At 37.8% G+C, this 17,773-nt stretch overlaps 1 protein-coding gene across 8 annotated transcripts in view; it reads right to left on the reverse strand.

The window, feature by feature from the left end:
* Positions 1-17,773, reverse strand: part of SPATA18 (spermatogenesis associated 18) — a 25,005-nt gene continuing 7,232 nt past the window's right edge. For 5 of the 8 annotated variants that reach the window (XM_068942900.1, XM_068942903.1, XM_068942898.1 and 2 more), the window contains 10 exons: positions 17,142-17,260; positions 15,080-15,175; positions 10,426-10,560; positions 9,501-9,738; positions 8,464-8,622; positions 7,731-7,906; positions 5,669-5,792; positions 5,247-5,315; positions 4,323-4,368; positions 1-3,835 (listed from right to left, as the gene is read on the reverse strand). In XM_068942900.1, the coding sequence (XP_068799001.1) occupies positions 3,828-3,835; positions 4,323-4,368; positions 5,247-5,315; positions 5,669-5,792; positions 7,731-7,906; positions 8,464-8,622; positions 9,501-9,738; positions 10,426-10,560; positions 15,080-15,175; positions 17,142-17,260 (1,170 nt within the window). In that variant the 3' untranslated portion in view covers positions 1-3,827. Of the gene's footprint in view, positions 3,836-4,322; positions 4,369-5,228; positions 5,316-5,668; positions 5,793-7,730; positions 7,907-8,463; positions 8,623-9,500; positions 9,739-10,425; positions 10,561-15,079; positions 15,176-17,141; positions 17,261-17,773 lie in introns of all 8 variants that reach the window. The other 3 variants (XM_068942902.1, XM_068942899.1, XM_068942897.1) reach the window with 2 other exon arrangements.

A 17,773-nucleotide genomic window follows, 5' to 3' on the forward strand; every position in this document is an offset into this window, starting at 1 on the left:
TAAAGATGAAGAATACTGTTTAATTTTGATGGCACTTTTACAGAATAGCAAACTTTTGCAGTACATACATGCAGTATAAAAGTAAACTTCAAAAGGTACAAATCCCAGGGGAACATATGGACATAATGTTTTCCAGGGAGCATTTTGATAATTTTTGGCCTTCTCATTTGCTTTCTCTCAGCTGTAGAGTATTTTTGCATCAGTTTATCGCAAACGTGTTAGTTTATCTCCAGAGCCTCTTGCAAGACTGAAACAGCACCACAGTTCATGGCCACCCACATGAAATGGGAGGGCTCCACCAGCTTCCTTCCCCCAACTTTCTCTTTCCTATCAGGATTTTGGGATAATCAATCTGAGATAGTTTCTGAATTCAAGTCTTCATTCTGCAGTAGGAATTTTAGCTGAGCCATTTGCCCTTGGTATCTGCTAACTCTGCATGACTGCACAACTCCGCAGTCTGTACTTTATGTTATTCAGTTGCAAACACTGAAGGAGGAAGATTGACGACATTTTGATGCCATCCAGTTTCCCAGAAATGGGTAGTAAAACATCCACAAATTTACACTGGCTCTGGGATAGCCTTTGAGTTGAGCCACATATAATCAGCCTTCAAAGAGCTGATGTGCAGGAGAAATTCTTCAGCGATCACAAAAGCCCTTGCAAACACATGTGCTGTCCTACATGAATACCTTGGCCCAACTGTGGTGCTTTTTTACATCATGTGCGGTCTCACTGCCATCAGTCCATCTCTAAAGAGTTTAAATTAGCTCAAAACGTAGCCTTATTTTCCCTGGTATTATCACTTTGATCATAAGTAATAGTGTCCTACAATTTTCTTGTAATATAAGCCTTGCTGATTTTTTTTTTGGTCACTTATAAGAGTTCACCCTTACAGGAACGATTCTACTTTTCTGTATTTAAAAGTGTGGCATTACCCGAGCTTGCAATTTAGGGCAGGGGGGAGAAACAACTGATCTCACTTAACATTTTTAAAAGTCTTATTAAAATATCAAATCCTCCATTTCACAGTCATGCTCCATTCACAGAACTAACAGGCAATTACAGGAATCCCTTTTTATAAAGCTCTTTTGTACTCAACAGTTAAGTCCATACAATCATATAGACTGATCTTTATTAGTTTTTACACTCTACACTGGCATCATGTGGATAAAAAGAAGCACAGGAGCTATTAATGTCTGACTTGACACTAAAAGCAATCCTCTGTCTGGCCTATAGATTTAACTGGCTATAAATAGGCTATGCGGGTAACTAGTACAAAACAGTACATTCCTATAAAAAGACTACTTACTGGCTGCAAAGTACAATTGTGTAAAGAGTAAGAACTCTTTAACTAATGAATTAAGTTACTGTACTGAGACTGCCTTCTTACTTTGCTAAAAACGGTCAGCTCTGAAACATTATGCAAGAAATTCCTACTGCTACTTTCTCACTGCAAGAACAAGTCATTGTCTGTCAATGTCTAGCTTCCTCTTTTGCTTTGAGACTACTAGATAAACTAGTGCCTGCTGCGGAGCAAGATGAGATGGTCCACCAAGCACTGTGAATCCATCTTGTACTGCATTTTTAGATGCTGGAGAATACTAGTTCCTAGTGGCATTACAGGTGTATGAGTCTGGGTCTACCCTGGCTGTCGTACTTTTCAAGAAAAACATACTTTCTTGATATAGTTTTAGTTTTCTTACAGTTAGTATGGAAACAACCTCACCTCAAAATAATAAAACCACAGACATGTCTTGTAATTACATGCAGAAGTCAAACATAAAATATCTAATTATAAAAAACCCTGCATCTCTTTAGCCCTTGGTAATTAGGAGATTCTAAGAGATTCTTCATTTTGCTGCTCAAACTCATACTAAAAAACACATAATTACCCTTGGTTGCAGCACAAGCTGCAGGTGCTCAGTTTCTCTAGAACTGTGGTGTTTTAGTCATGAGATCAGTGCAGAAATATGCAGGTTTATCACAAGCCCAGACCCATAGCTGTGACTGACAGGAAGGCTCTCAGAAGAGGAAAGAGATTGCTTTGGAAACAGATTTCTTTTGCGACTTGCTTAGACAACAAGAAAGCATACCACATACACGGGCGCTCCTTTCATTTGTGTCCCCTTAGTTCATTCAGAACAGTCCTGTGAATGACTCTCCATATACAGGACCTCATTTTGCTCTGGTGACTAAGAGGCCTAACTCCAATGAAAATACACCTGTAGAAGTAATTTCTCAGTTGCTCGACGGCTCATGGGGACCAGTACAAAAGTCTGCCTGAAATCTGATCTTGATATTTATAGAGCCTTCTGCCAAAGTCTTAAACCACACAAGAAGCAAAGAGAAAGAGAATAGACAGGTAAATCAGCACAAGGTCCCTGGAAAGGGATCACAGAATTTGTTCATGTAACTTAATTTTAAGAGTTAATAATTTCAGAACTAATAAAATATGTATTTGTTGATTTCATTATAGCAATAGTAATGAAGTGTCATGTTCCAGGACACAGGATGATTGCAACAGGAGAGAGAAAGGAATTTTTCCTCCCTCCAACTGTTAATATTCCAAAATTGCAGAGATGAATTTGGGGAAATTTCCGCATTCCTTTGAAGCATCAGATATTGACTGGAACGAGACAGTGGACTTGGTAAATTAAAGGTCAGATCCATTATGACAAATCCTATGTTCTTACGGAAAAGCACAAGGCCCCAAACAGTCACTTGTGTGGCTTGTGTTTAAGGCTGGCCCTACAGATGAGGTTCGAAGAGAAAGACAGTGTCAGTTCTCTTAGAAACAAAAATGCTGATATTAAAATCAACTTTTACAAGTGGAACAAAAAAATATTTAAAAATGTCAGAAGAAAAAGTTTTCAGGTCTTCAATTTTTACATTTAGAATGTGATAAATACCCACAGCAAGTGATAAAGGGCCAGGTTTTTGTGCCCGCATTCACAAGAATTACTAATCTATTAGTCTGGTGTGATGTCCATTAAAAATGATACTGAATAGTTAGGCCACCGTCAGCAAATATTTCAAGCCTGCAAATAGTCAGTCACACATTTTCAAAATATTTTAAGGTCCAAATTACAAATCTTTGGGATATTGATTTCTTAAGTAACAGAATTCATTTAACAAGGACTATTACTGCTTTGTTAAAAGTACACACCTGGTAGCGTGCTTTCATAAATAAACATGAATAAAGTCCTAGGCATTGATAAAATACTGGCAACTTATGGCTGCTCTGTGTGACTTCTACATTGTAGTTAGAAAATTCAGATTATCGTAAGGAGATATTCAAAATGATCCTGTGTGAGATTCACACATCCTGAGATTAGTACTGTTTCCTAAAATTGTAAATAAGCACCATTGAATGAAATTGTTTTCAAGTAATAGCTAATCTCAACATCTGTAACACTTACAATTTTGGACATATCAAGCATCCTATCAAGATGAACTGCATGCTCTGGTATTTGGGGAAAACATCCTAGATGCAACCGTTCTATCTACGGCTGCAACATTACAACATGGGTTCCTCAGAGCTCTGTAAACTTTGCCAAATGAGTATGATCCTATATTATACGTACCTTATTCTTTTTGTTTTTTTTTTTTTTAAATCAAAAGGGGTGAATTAGTTTCTGAAATTATAAATAAACCTTCTATAATTATAAAAACACACTGAGAAAAAACAACATAACACCCCCATTTGGAGCGACAAACAACTGCCATTCACATTACTGTGAGATCTGAGGTACTCATGGAAGAGGAGAAGGCACCACTGAAGTTGACTGATCCGGATGTACTGAATCACAGAAACATATCCAGTTAACCTAAAGCCCTATTGGAGAGAAATATACATTTCAGTACAACTATTTTTTTCTGAATCTGCAAATTGGCTTAGCTTCAAGATGGGTACATGCTCATACTGTTTAAAAACCCCACACTTCATCCTTACCATCTCTTTAGCTCTCTCTTTAGATTTTGAAAAGCATGGAGCCAGCAGGCATGCAGCTAACTCGCTCTCTTGTGGGAAAGAGAGTAAGTTTCACTTACTATAAAACTGGCCATGGTATAAAGGTAACCAGCAGTGAGAGAACATGTGACAGTGGTCTGAGCAGGGTGAAAAGAAAGCTCTCTTCCAAGTAAGAAATCTCAGCCCTTTTCCACACAGACAAAAGAAAAGGGCCAACTCATTTTAAAAACAAAACTTGGACAAGCATATTAGAGGCAAACACCTTCAGCATGTTATTTCATCTCTTTCCTCAGTCTCTCAAGGGCTTAACGTGAAAACCATGAGTCATTATGAACTGAGTATGCCCACTTACTTGGGCTTCCGCTCCTTAATGGTGAAGAACTGTGGCTTCGAGATAGCTGCAAGACAAACAGAAATGGGAATTCAGCTCCACAGAGAAATGGGAATTCAGTTCCACTAAAGAACCGCACCCAAGAAAAGCACTGGGGACACATCAACATGCAGAAAATTTGCGCACATGTTACTATAATCAGTGAAACTCCACTGGTACAAAGTCAAATTCAACAAGTTTTTTGTCCTGCCTTTTACAACCTATGCAAAAAAAAGTGATTCTTACCCAAAGCAGCTCACATTTTCAATAATATTCACATTTTAAATTGAGAGTACTTGTTTCAAATTAATAATATGGGTAAACAATCACAATGGGTGATTTTTGCTGAGATAATCAAAAATATTGTGTAGCTATACCATATGCAGAACTCTGCTGAGGTTTCTCATCATCTTATTTGTACTGCTTTAGTTCTTCCTCTCCAGCCCACCCTACACTGATTTCCTGCTCCTTTGAGGCAGTGGAGGGTAAACTTAGATTACTAATTCCAGGAGGCAAGGACCATGTGCTATTTCTATGTACTGCAAGATGCCTAAAACACTTCCAGATGGTTCAATTATTTTTTAGAAGAGTACTGAAGCCAGAGGGAGTAGAAGCCTATACAGAAAGACAGAGTGGACTTCAAATGGGAAAGTGTTGTGAGATCCACAATTAATTGATACTTCTGAGAGTTTAACTGTGACCTGCTTCTCATACAGTTTCTCCATTGGCAATTACACCATGCAATAACTATCTGCCAGGTCAGCTTCACCTCACACCAAACAAATCCATTACATTCCCAGTATTCAAGTATGCATGTAGCACATCAGCATTTTTAAAAAGTTGCCTATGTTCTGAGTTTAAAACACTAGATTCTGTTTACACCACTACCTCTCAGCTGGGGCTTACACAATGAGATCGAAGAGGACTCATGCTACGGCTGCGGCTTCTGCTTCTACTTCTGCTCCTGTGAGACCACTGCAAGAGAAGAGATTAGCAAACCCATTTTGAGAACGAATATTTACTAAAGACAGAAGGTAAGCAGCCTTGCTGTGCTGAAACAAGGCTTGAGAACACAAAGGGTAGACTTTCTGTCTAAAAAAGGCTCTGCCAATAATCATACATCTTTACTGCATGATGAATACATTAACACAAATGGGACTATTCATGTATGCAAAACTAAAGGCAGGGTAAGGATCTAAAATTTGATATTGGATATACACAACTCCAGCCAGACAGGGAGCAATCAAGAATGTATCTTTTTATATTTTAAGATAGAGAGTTTAAATCTGATTACTTCCCTTAACACATTCCTTAAGGAAAGTACATACCAGAGCTCCTCTTTTCGTAACTGCCTCTCCCTTCACAATTACAATATCATTTTCAATCAGAGCAGGCCACACATGATAGGCCACCAAGGGAGCTGTGAAATCAGAGTCAAAGCTACGACGGTACCTGTTGAAAGACACGTATGTGTCACGTATGTGACATGTCCACATGTAAGCGCCAAAAGATAAACACGATGCTTCAAGTCACCAAGGCTGACAAAAGCAGAATATTAGTTATAGCTCATAGATATCTTTCTTGACAATATTTCCATACCACTAAAATGTTTTTTTTAAGAATACATGTGAAAGGACACATTTGTAAGACAAACTCTTAGCAGAGCATACTGTCTATTTATACTCAGAGACACCTTGATATAACCATCTCACACTTCAGATAACTATGTTCCGGTATAGCTTACATACAAGTCAGGGTCCTTGGGTCCATGGAGACTAAAATTCCTAAGTACTGTTTTAGCAGTCATAGTCATCCTCTCTTCCCGAAACATCTTGCCAAAACAAGACCCATATAAAGGATATTACAAATACTCGATTTTGACTATAAAGTTGCATCCTAGTATCTTATAACCCATGAGAGGCAATTCTATTAGCAAGATCCTCAGATACTGGTAATAAAACAGTGACTTCTAAGCTGAGAAAAAAAATATTCTAAGGGGCTTTATTAATGTAGCAGATATATATTTTACCTTCCTAAGTTTGCAAAATTGGCTGAATATTATGTGTCTGGTTTTATGGATACCTGGGATTCAAAACAAATACCAAATAACTGATAGAAAAAATAGTAATGTATAAACTATAAAACAATGTTGTAAACAAACAGGCACACAATTCTGCATGGAGGAAGATTTAAGATGCAGTAAGGTTTGCTCACCCTTTTTATAGAATGGTTTCCCATATAGCTGACAGAGCCATTTCAATTTCTACAAATTTTGCTCCATATTGCAGTAGCACATATATCACACACATTTACATCATGTATAGATACATATCTATGACATATATAAATATTTATCTCCCACAGCAATACAAACATCCATTTTTTTGAAGGCTACACATATGAAGTAGACTGAAAAAGCATCCTAAGACCATACTGCAGCATTGCTGCCTTTTTCATTCAGTCAATAGCTTTGGGTATCAAATAGCTAACTGCCCAGTATTTGGACAGGACCATTAACTTGTCATGTATGACTCTGCACTCTCCTATTGAAGGGCTACTTCTGTTTTCCCTATTTCTTTCCTTGGCTTCCCAAGCTCTTCCCCCATTTGGCCTTCATTTTATTTTAGATTATTATCATAAACCTCTTTATGACTATGGCTTTTCTTACTCTTGAGAGCAAGTTTCTTTGGAGCTATCAATCCCATTAACTTTCTTGAAGACTTAGGAAGTACCCTACAATTCTCTATCAGCTCACACAGCAGCCAGCCCTGAGCCTAGAAAAACAAAACTATGCTATGGTGTGCAATTTTTTTTTTTTTATAAACAAAAAAAATCCCGTTTCTAAGAGGTATTTTGCCTTTTGCTCAACTCCAAATCAGAAGATACAATGGTGTATTAAGATCCATATGTTGTACGGCAGTCACAGCCTGGAGGTCACAGCAAACATGTTGAGGATCCTGGTATCACGCACCAACTGCTAGATCTCAGTAAACATGACTTCTACCAAATGAGCCAGAACAGAGCAACAAAGATGAAGGCATTTTATAAACACTGGAGGCAGAGAGACTAAGCAGGGAAAGAAAAAATGATGTTATTTTTCCTCTTACAGGATAAATTAAATATGCAGAAGAGGTTAGTTGATACAGAAAATTTCTCTCCTGCTGATTAAAAAAAAAGCTATTAACAGTGGACTACATCCTGATAATTATATGCTATTATAAATCTGAAAGACATACTGAATTCATTACAGACCAGGAATGTTTGCCCCAAATTAATGTTTACCATCAATCTTAAATCTTTACAGCAATTAGGAAAGTGGGCTATGCAACTTGATGGATTTTCTCCATCTCTGACTTTTTATAATAAAAGTCCATGAAAAGGAGTTCTTACTTGGTCTCATTGAAAAGTTCTCCATCTGTACCAAAAGCAATATCAAGAGGAGGAATCAGTGTCTGCATTGAAAATGCCACACGGCACAGCTCTCGAATCAAACTGCTAATCACAATGAAATCAATTTCTGGTGGGAATGAAATCTTTGGGTTGATGTTCATGGAACGGATTACCTCCTGAAAATAAACACAGTAAGTGAGAAATTTGAGCTCACTAGTGCTTTTACTCATGGGCAAGTATTGAAATCCCTCTTAATTATGCCTCTCAGCTTTCTACATTTAAAAATCATTATAATAAAAGGCTCCCAGAAACGTTATATCTTAGACTATTTCAGAAAATATTAGTTCCAGAAAGAACATGGTGTTATGTTTAGAAATAAAGTATCAGCCATGTCACTGTCATCAGCCTTAGAAGAGGAATGAGGTTTTTCAGTAAAGTACAAAATTTAAGAAAAAAATATGATTTAGCATAAATTTATTTGCTTAACTATAGTTAGACCATATCTTGCCAATGTTATTATTCTAGCAGAGAGAGATATCACTGTCACAGGCAAATAAAACAAATGATAACTGGGCCATACTGCAATATTATTTTGGAAAACAAACTGCCACAGGCCAAAATTCATGCAATAAAATTCTCTTCCCAGTCACAGTGAATTTCTAGTCCCTACACTCTGAATTCATTAGATGTTGAAACAGATCAACACATCACTCCCCCACCACCCTTGACTTACATTGACACTGGCTTGAACATCATACAGATCCTCATGGCGAACTATATAATCCAGGACAGTGTCTTCAAGTGACTCAGGCCCTGAGTGACCTAGAGAGAGAGTTTTTCTTACACGCATTTTGAAATGCCTGTAGGCCATCTTTGCTGCATGAAAAGACTCCTGCAAATGTAAAGAACATTTAGTTAAATTCAGAAGATTGTGAGATTAGATTTTTATCAATGATCTGAAAGGATGAATCTAACCCAGTGTCACAGTTGTAAAGAGGAAGATGGAATGCTGCTGCAAAGCAGAAAGTTAAAAATAGGGAGAACTTCTCAGATTAAGCCAAGTATGATTTATTTTCAGAAGACAGAATTAAAATGCTTCCCACCTAACCTTCTTCTTTTCTGTAAGATTCCATCACATATGCAGAGAAGCAACAGAACCACATTCAAAGATACCAAGAAACAGAGTTAAATAATGAGTATTTTATATGCCGCAGCCTAACTTGTCTGCCAGCAGTATCTCTTTTCTGTTGGTAAGAAAATTTGTACTTGGAAGGTGTAAATTGACTGACAATTGTGGAAAAAAATTCAATGCAAGTTAGATGTGCTTGGGATCACATACAGTAAGAGACATGCTGCCTCCGACACAGGTACGTACTACATCAATTTTACAGACAAGAAAATTAAGCACAGAAAAATGCAAACAATTTTTTTCAGGCTGAGCCTGTGGTAAGTGTGAAGTATCTAGATATTTTCAAGGTACTTAAGAAAACTGGAAAACCTGTATCTACAGGTAAGTGTGAAGCACGGTACTGAAAGATTTTTACTTTTCTAAAATACAATCTTTCCAAGCATACACCCTTAAGTGAAGCAGTGTTGTGCAGTGCAGGAATTGTTTATCTTTCAAGGCCATTCAAAATCTTCCTATGTGCTCCTTTTAGCACCTATACGGTAGATTACTGACCCTGTTCTAGTGTTTGGACAAAAGAGTACCATGCTTCAGAAAAAATGTGAAAAGGACATTAAACTGAGAGTTCAGTTTAACCTTCATACCACAGCTGCGATGTATATTATCCTCTGAACCATCTCCATGTCGCTGATGTATGTCCTCAGAAGGGTCTCTGCATCCAAGCGTTCTTGAGCATAAATGTCACCGAAGCGAGCCACCAGGTAGGCATGACGCGAAGCATTTGTAAGTCTGGCTCGGCCAGGTGAGCAGCTCCTCAGGGGAAGTGGACTAGGTGATCTACTCTGACTGTGTCTTGGGGAAGGAGAACGGCTCCTTGCAAGTCTACAAGAGGTATGCAAAAAAAGTATGAAGTCACTTCACTATCCTCAGATGCCTTGGCCTGTTGCATAGAGTTTTGTGTCAACTTTATTATCAGAGTTAGCTGAGATTTTGAGCCAATATAAGTACGGAAGTAAAGTTACAGCCACAATAGTGGTTAGCCTAGTATGAAGGCACTTGTGTCATTACATTTGATGGATTAGATCCTGAAGAATACAATTAAAGTAATTCCAAATGTGCAGCCAAATGTGCAGCCAAAGCACTTTGTTTCAACGAAGCATACTTTTAACTAGTAAAACTTTAGAAATTTGTTCCTTCTCCAGTACCAGAGCAGAGTTGTAAACCCAAACAAATCAGAAGGTAACAACAAGTTTTGTCCCCTAATGGTACAGTGTTCAAAGGAGCTTATAAACAAAAACTAACCATCTGTTTTTATCCTGTTTAGTTGCTCTCCACCTATTTTGTAAGGCTGTCTGTTTGCTGTTTTGCCAGAAGCTCAACATAACAGCCTGACATGACGACATTAACATATTGGGGCACTCTGTTAAAGAATTTATGTTCCTTCAAAACAAAGCGCAAAAGCTTAGCTTTTGTTTACACTTCAACCTAAAATGAGGAGTTCATGCAGCCTAACTTCAGTTATTTCTCTGATTCACTGACCTCAGTGAGTTCTCTGATTAACACCCCTACCTGCTTTGCAGAACAGATTTTTGGGCATCCAAAATTGAAATCTCATCCTTCAGTATTTGAATCTGCTGCTCATAGTCATTCAGACGATCTAAGTTCCTCAGAGCGTTCTCCTCCTGGGCATGGGAAGCCTTCAGACTTAACCACACAAAATAGAGCTGGTCACAAGATGTCTTTCTACCAATGCAAACCATCCAGCAACTTAATCCTTATCACCGAACAAAAAGAACAGAAGAAATATTGACCAAGTCGGACTCCCTATGCTGAAATGTAGGGAAATCAAGAGTTAAAAAACAAACTTCAGAGCACGTTCTCTTTAAAATGTAAAAGTGCACTGTGGCATGAGACTGGATACACTAAACTTTGTCTTACAGGGCAGATCACTAGTTAACCCTTGGTGTCCTTGCACTAGCTCAGGTGACGGGGTCTAAGAAAGAGACTGGATTATCACGTTGAACGCATTACCTACAGTCTTAAACTGCAGAATAGTAAACTGCTGCTTACATCTTATATCAGATCCTCAGGTTCTTCTCTTTGATGGAGTGCTTTGCTCAATCAGAGGACATCATTAATGATGTCACTCAAGTAACGTCAACATCTAATGACTCTTCCCCTGTCCTTCCCAGTAGGAGTGTTTCTTATGTATTGGCAGACAATCAGTTTAGCAAGTTTATCTTCTGTCCTTTACTCTTACTTAGCACATACAGGAAGTAGCTCAACATTTCTGCTTTCCTTCCTAACACAGATATTACTGTTGTGTTCTTCTTTCTAAAAAACACTGATGTTTTCTTCTCATTTTGGAAACATTCAATCTGTCCTTCTTTTTCTTTATTGAAGGACCTTGGTGAGATTTGTGAGGATCTGAACCAGTGACAGCTGTAACATCTATAATTGCTCACACTTTCTGTTCTGATTTTAAGGAGCAGGATGAGGGAGAGGACCACAGGAAAAAGGGCCAGCACTTCTGTCAAGGGCAAGGACTGTCCTTCTCATTTAGGTATAAAAATCAGATAGGATTACAATCCCATGAACATCCTTACTCAGATCCTTCAGCAATGACTTCTAGCAGAGAAGTAGTAAAAGAGAGCAAGAATATTCTAATATAATGAATAACTGGGAAAGAAAAGTAGATTTGGGAAGATGATTTCTAGAGACAGAGATTGGAGGAAATCATTAGGTACTACATAAAAAGGAGAAAAAAAAATAATGTTACACAAAACACATCCACTAGGCTTTACTTAAACTGGCACGCTAAACAATGTATGATATTAATAACCATACAACAGAAGGGATAAGTAAAAAGTAATCATTTCCTTTCTGTATTCTTTGTCATTTACCCCTATTCACACAGGGATCCTTCAAAAAGTTTTAATGCAACTTTTGATGCACTTTATCTTACTGCTGTCTCACCTTCCACAAAGCTGCTATCTTTTCATCTGAAAAAAAAACCCTATCACAATCACAGATAATGATTACAAATACAAACACATGTTTAAATACAGGTCTACCTTTATCAGATGAAAAAAAAAAAAAAAGGGAGAGGAAGGAGGGAGAGGATGTGACAGTCTGAAGACAGCAGGAACACCTGCATCTGTCATCTTTCATCGGAAGTTCTACAGTAACTCACAAACTTAAGAAAATCCACCATTAAAACTGCATGTTTTTCCTTCTAAGAAAAACAAAAAGAATACAATCTCTAAAGGAAAACAAAACTTTAAGACAGCCACACTTACAGATTACCAATGCTGACTTTTGTAAATATTAACACTAACCCTTTCTGTGCTAATTAAACCTATAAAGGAATTAACTTTCACCTATTTTACTGTTCAGTTATTTTACTGCCAAATACTAATCTGAAATCAAGAGAGATTTATCATTTTCCTGTAAGCTTTAAAGAACTGTAGATGCTGTGAAAAAGCATTAATAGGAATAAACAGGCAAAACACAGTTCTTAGGAAAAAAATCAGAACAGTTTTTATAATTCACTTTTCAGTTGAAGCCTAAAATCCATTCTTCAGTGTTTTAAACTCCCCCATATCACCATTCAAAAATAAAGCAAACATCTTAAACCAAAGAGTTACTTAGGAGAAAGCACAACAGCTTTCAGAATTTGCGTCGAATATCTGCTTAATGCTGCTTGGAAAAATAATCCAACCGCTATCCTCTAGTTTAAAATAATTCACTAGAAATGAAACTCCTCACAGTTCGCCCGCTCCTCAGGCTAGACCTGATTCATTCAGTCAGCTTACGTTGAAATTCAAGGCAAGTACAGCTCCGCCTGCATCATTCTTGCCAGATGCCTGTTAAATCCATTCTGAAGAGCCCCCTGTAACAGAGACCCTCCAACTTCCAGAGGTAACTGATTCAAGCTACCACACTGGCTGTCATTAATTGCAATCATGTTTATCAAAACGTCTTTCTGTCAATCTATATATGAGGTCCTCCTTACAGATGTCCAGCAAAGAGAATAGAAGTTCTTATGACATCAATTCCTCCAAAGTGTGTTGTCCAGCTTTGCTCAGTTGCACTACTTTTAGCAAGAGTCTAAACACTCTAGAAGTAAACTTCCATTTATAATAGCACTAACATGAGGAACCATTTCTTCAGGTTACATATAACAACCTGTTGTCTTCTGTATTTAGTACACTATTTTTTCTTATTTTCTTCTTATGAACTTCCCATTACTGTTGATCTGTGTTCATAAAAATATTCTGTATTGATATACAACCCAGAGGGGACATTCCTTCATAATTCTGCAGCAAATAGCTAAATCCGATTACAATAAACATCTTCATATAATGAAAACTTACGCTGGTTATGGGAGTTAATTATACTGAGGCTAGACTACTTTAGCTCTGGCAGCCCAGGAGATTGAGATGGCTTGCAAAAGATTGGTTGAAGTGTGTGAGACAGATATAGATAAGAGGAATGAGATCATCAGCTAGTCCAAAAATCTCAGGAACCAAGGTGACAGACAAAAAATTGACACAACCAAGTGTGACAGAGATCAGTCCTGAACTCAACTTTTCCATTTTCAGAAGGGCTCTAGTTTTAACAAGCAGGTAAAGATGAGGCAAATCTGATCCTGCTCAGCTAAAAGTGTTCAAACTTTAGTAAAAAGATTCACAGAAGACAAACAATAGCACCTTTGCTTCAAACAAAAGAAGCACCTTTGCTTCAATCAAAAGTGAAAGACCCAGACAGAAAGTGCAAATGTCGAGTGCCACCTAAACTGAGGGTGAACATGAACCATATGTATGTGGAGATTACTGAATTCCTGCATTCACAGGAGGACAGGAATGTTTTCTTCTTCTATCCTTAGTATACATATGGTAGCATGAATTTCTGCACCATCTGCCTGAGACCTACATATGGGAAATGGGAGAGGCTTTGTTTCCAACTAATTGTTCTTAACTGGAAGACAGCAATCAGGTTATTTACCTAAGAATTAAGGAGTTACATGAGCTACTTTTCACCTAGCAAATTAAGGGAGCCCATCTTATGGGGACATGCATTTAGGACTCAGGAATCCATCTAAAAAGTTAAAGTCTGAAGTGATCAACACTATCCTAGAGCAACAATAAACATCCAACAAGTGATATTCAACCTGACAGAGGCAGCTGCAGCTCTGACGGCTTGTGTCTTTGTTTGCTCATTTTTATGAGTAGTAGTTCATCCACTTAGTTGCCCTGAAAGAAAACAAACTCATGGACAGTCACAGCCTTTCCTACAGTGTAAGCAGGAAAGTCAGGTCTCCTTCATTTTCAAGAAGCACAGTAATGTTATTTAACTAAAAGGCTGCAAGCATTTTTTTTTAAACAAGCCTGACTATATTGCTTTTGTTGAAATGCCAGTTATCATAAGAATCCACATGCTATTGGAAGGAATTTCAGCTACCTTCATACCCTTTTGTGACAAAGTAATAAAAAGAAGGGCTCTATTTCATAACAACGACGAATCAGTACTGCCTCTGGGACTGCTTCAAGGCCCAGCCACAAAGGAAAATCAGTTTGAAGGACCATTGTATTGAAATGGAAAGGTAAGTCCCCCAGCTGCACTATTATATTAATCCAGATCAACTTCCCAGATGTGATCAATACACTTAGAAGCTCAAAAGAACATTTGTAAACCAGAGACATCAACATTACCAATAGTCATGACCACTTCTGTGCAAATAGGCAAAAGGATTTGACAAAGTTCGTATAAAAGAAACAGCTTTATAAAGAATTTCGTCTTAGAGGGCTTGAACTGTCTTTTATTTAACGCGTGTGCTACTTTCAAGAGCATCATAGCAAATTACAAACAAAATGGTTTCCAGCTATGTTCAGATTATGGTTCTCTCATATTTAACTTCATCTACAGGACTCACACGCTCTCAAGTTGCTAGTTTCAAAGTACTCTTCCTCTACCACAAAGGAAAAAGGATACTACAGATTCAGCCAGAACAGCGGTTCTTCTCACCTTGAATCATTTATGTTAACTCTCTCTCTATATAATGTAAAGAGACAAGGCTACAAGGATGTTAAAGGGTTACACCTATTTTTTGCTATAGCATAAAACAGTGGTGAATAAACAGAACCCCCTCAGGTAAATGACAGACTGTGCTGCTGCATGTTGACTTATTGCCACAAATATCCCAATATTAGATTTTTCTTACGCTGCTTTTAGCTGAACAATTTCATCTTCTGCTGCCAAAAGAGTAGTGGCTGATTTTGCCTTTGTGTCTTCAAGAGCCAACTGGGTTTCGGTCAGACTGCAAGAAAAATGGTACAGATGCCACCAGAGAATTGAATATGACGAACTGACCCGTTTCGGCAGACCAGTTCCATGCCAATTTAACATATGAAAATAATCACAGTGGGCTTTGTGCAGGCCATCAGCACACAAATAGTTTACAAAAGTCATATCTGACTAAGCAGTAACAGAATTATTTTGCTACCACCCATTATTCTTCACAAAGGCTCAGTTCCAGTTTCTCCACAGGTTTCAACAATTTATGGCGATCAGATTGGCTTCACTGTCCATAAATGGGGTATTATCTTGGAATACGAATTCTCTTTCTCTTACACCTGCACATTTGCCTGTCAATAACTGCACAACCACATCTCTATACTGCATCATCTTGAAAGGATTACTTCTGAAACTTTCACACTTGAAATACCTCTTCCCAGCTCTCTGCTTTCCAGAGTCCTGTTTTGTAAACACGCTATCAGTCCCTCTCTGACCTGACCGCACAGAGAAATGCAACCCACACCAGAACAGTGTAAGCTCTTTACTGCTGATTTTCCACTACTTACAAGAAAAGACAATTCGGGATTAGCTCCTGTATTGCAACCTGCCACACGCTCACTCCAATCTTTAATAGCAACTAAGTTTCCTTATACTTCTCACCTTGACCATCCAACACTCAACCTTTCTCCAGACCATCAAATAATCTCCTTCAATCCATACAGGAGCAGAGGATGAAATATCTGACTCCGAAACCAACCTTCACATGTATCTGACTCTTTACCATAGTTAGAAAACTCAACTGAAAAAAAAAAGTCCTTTGCTTATTAGAGCTTCCAGGCTTAAAATTAATTTGGCAAAATTATCTCGTTTTGTTAAATTACTTGAAACATAAAAAACAAACATCTCTCCTACCAAATGCTCTCAATTATGGAGTCTTTCTCTGCCCCACCTTGTCACTTTTCACACTTAACGTATACTGAGAGATTGCAAGATTTTTTTGTCCTTTTATCTCCTTTCCAAGGGGGTGCACTGATCTTTACCTCTGAGTTGACTGGGAGACTTCTTTAATAGCCAAAAATCAGAATGGCTACATTCATCCAAGATAAGACATAACTGATACTCATATGAAAGCAGAGGATACCTACAAGATTAGTATGTAGGATGAAATATTCTTTCTATTGAAACTATTTCCTCAAATCTTGCTAATATAGCCCAAGAACTTAATATATTCCTGAAATCTCTTATTAAAAACATTGATTTATATAGCTTTTTGCACTGACTAAAAGACTGAACGTTCTTCATTGTCATGCTAATGGGTGTCTCACTTGGAGCTACCTCTGAAAAATCCTTGGAACTGGCACTAACTGTACCCATTTGTTTCTGAAGCAAGTAAGTCATTCCGAGATTGCAATGTTCCACAAAGGATGTTTTATTCAACTGTATGAAAACTGTTCAGCTCTAGTTATATATTTGAAAAGCTGTCTCTCTTTCTTCCTCCATCTTGCTACAGTAGGTTTTCATCTTCTTAGATGCTCACATACCAGTTACATACCATAACTAATTATGCTGCTGTAGGTCCTTCAATAAAGGCTGGTCCAGAGCTACTCAACTGATTTTTAATCAAGGTCTGCTCAGCATGCAGCAGTCTATCAATTGCAGTTCCAACAGAATGATCGTGCGCTGTACAAAACCCTCTTGCCTGGTATACTACCACGTTTTACAGCTCTTCTGCCAGAAGCAAAGCCTATCGAGTCAACTCGTGAACGCAGGTATGATTACATCATTTGTATCCCACTTCGGACACAGCTGGCCTTGGGTATACAGATCAGCATTTTTTAAATTTAGACAATCCAGAGCCTAGAAATATCCTGAAGCTGATTTATACCAGAAATGATTTTTTTTTAAACAAATCTCTATTAGTATTTAGATTTGAGGGAAAAACTATGGCTTGTTATTAAAAAAAAAAAAAAAACAGTTAATTCTCCTACTCTTGTTGCACATGGCTGAGCTGTAGACGAGTAGAAGTCAGTTCTTTCTGCAGCTCCTGCAGTTCAAAAGTCTGACTACCGGCAAACTTTCTCAGCTGCCTCTCTTTCTCCATTGAATCCTACAATGAAAGATACAAATCACACTGCTTGAATGTTCTACTTTACAGAATCCTTCAACAATGTAGTATAGTATTATAGACACTGGTGTTTCTAATCATTTCAGTAAAGAACATCTCTAAAGTAGTTGGAAACAAAAGCAATTTTGTATCTTCTAGAGACACTAGCAATACCTTCTAGGCATAGAAAATAGCAAAGAGATTCAATTATATTAGGAAAAACATTCACTTCACTTACACTTCTTGACAGAGAATATATGAGGTGTGTCATACGTGTATTTACCATCTGCACACACATCATCAGGAGAAAGTGTTCCTATAGACGTGTTACATAGTTGTTTTTAGTAAAGTCTTCTGACTGACTATGCACTCAATTCGAGTAAAGCTACTGTGAATTCATGCATGCAAAATTACAAGAAAAGTTATTAGAATAGATCAAGAAACTGTTATAATTCAAGAAGGCACGCTACTACACATGCACTGTCTGTAACAACCCATGGATTTGCCTGATACTAC

Source organism: Struthio camelus, chromosome 4 (genome assembly GCF_040807025.1).
Source record: "Struthio camelus isolate bStrCam1 chromosome 4, bStrCam1.hap1, whole genome shotgun sequence".
In the NCBI taxonomy this organism is placed as follows: domain Eukaryota; kingdom Metazoa; phylum Chordata; class Aves; order Struthioniformes; family Struthionidae; genus Struthio; species Struthio camelus.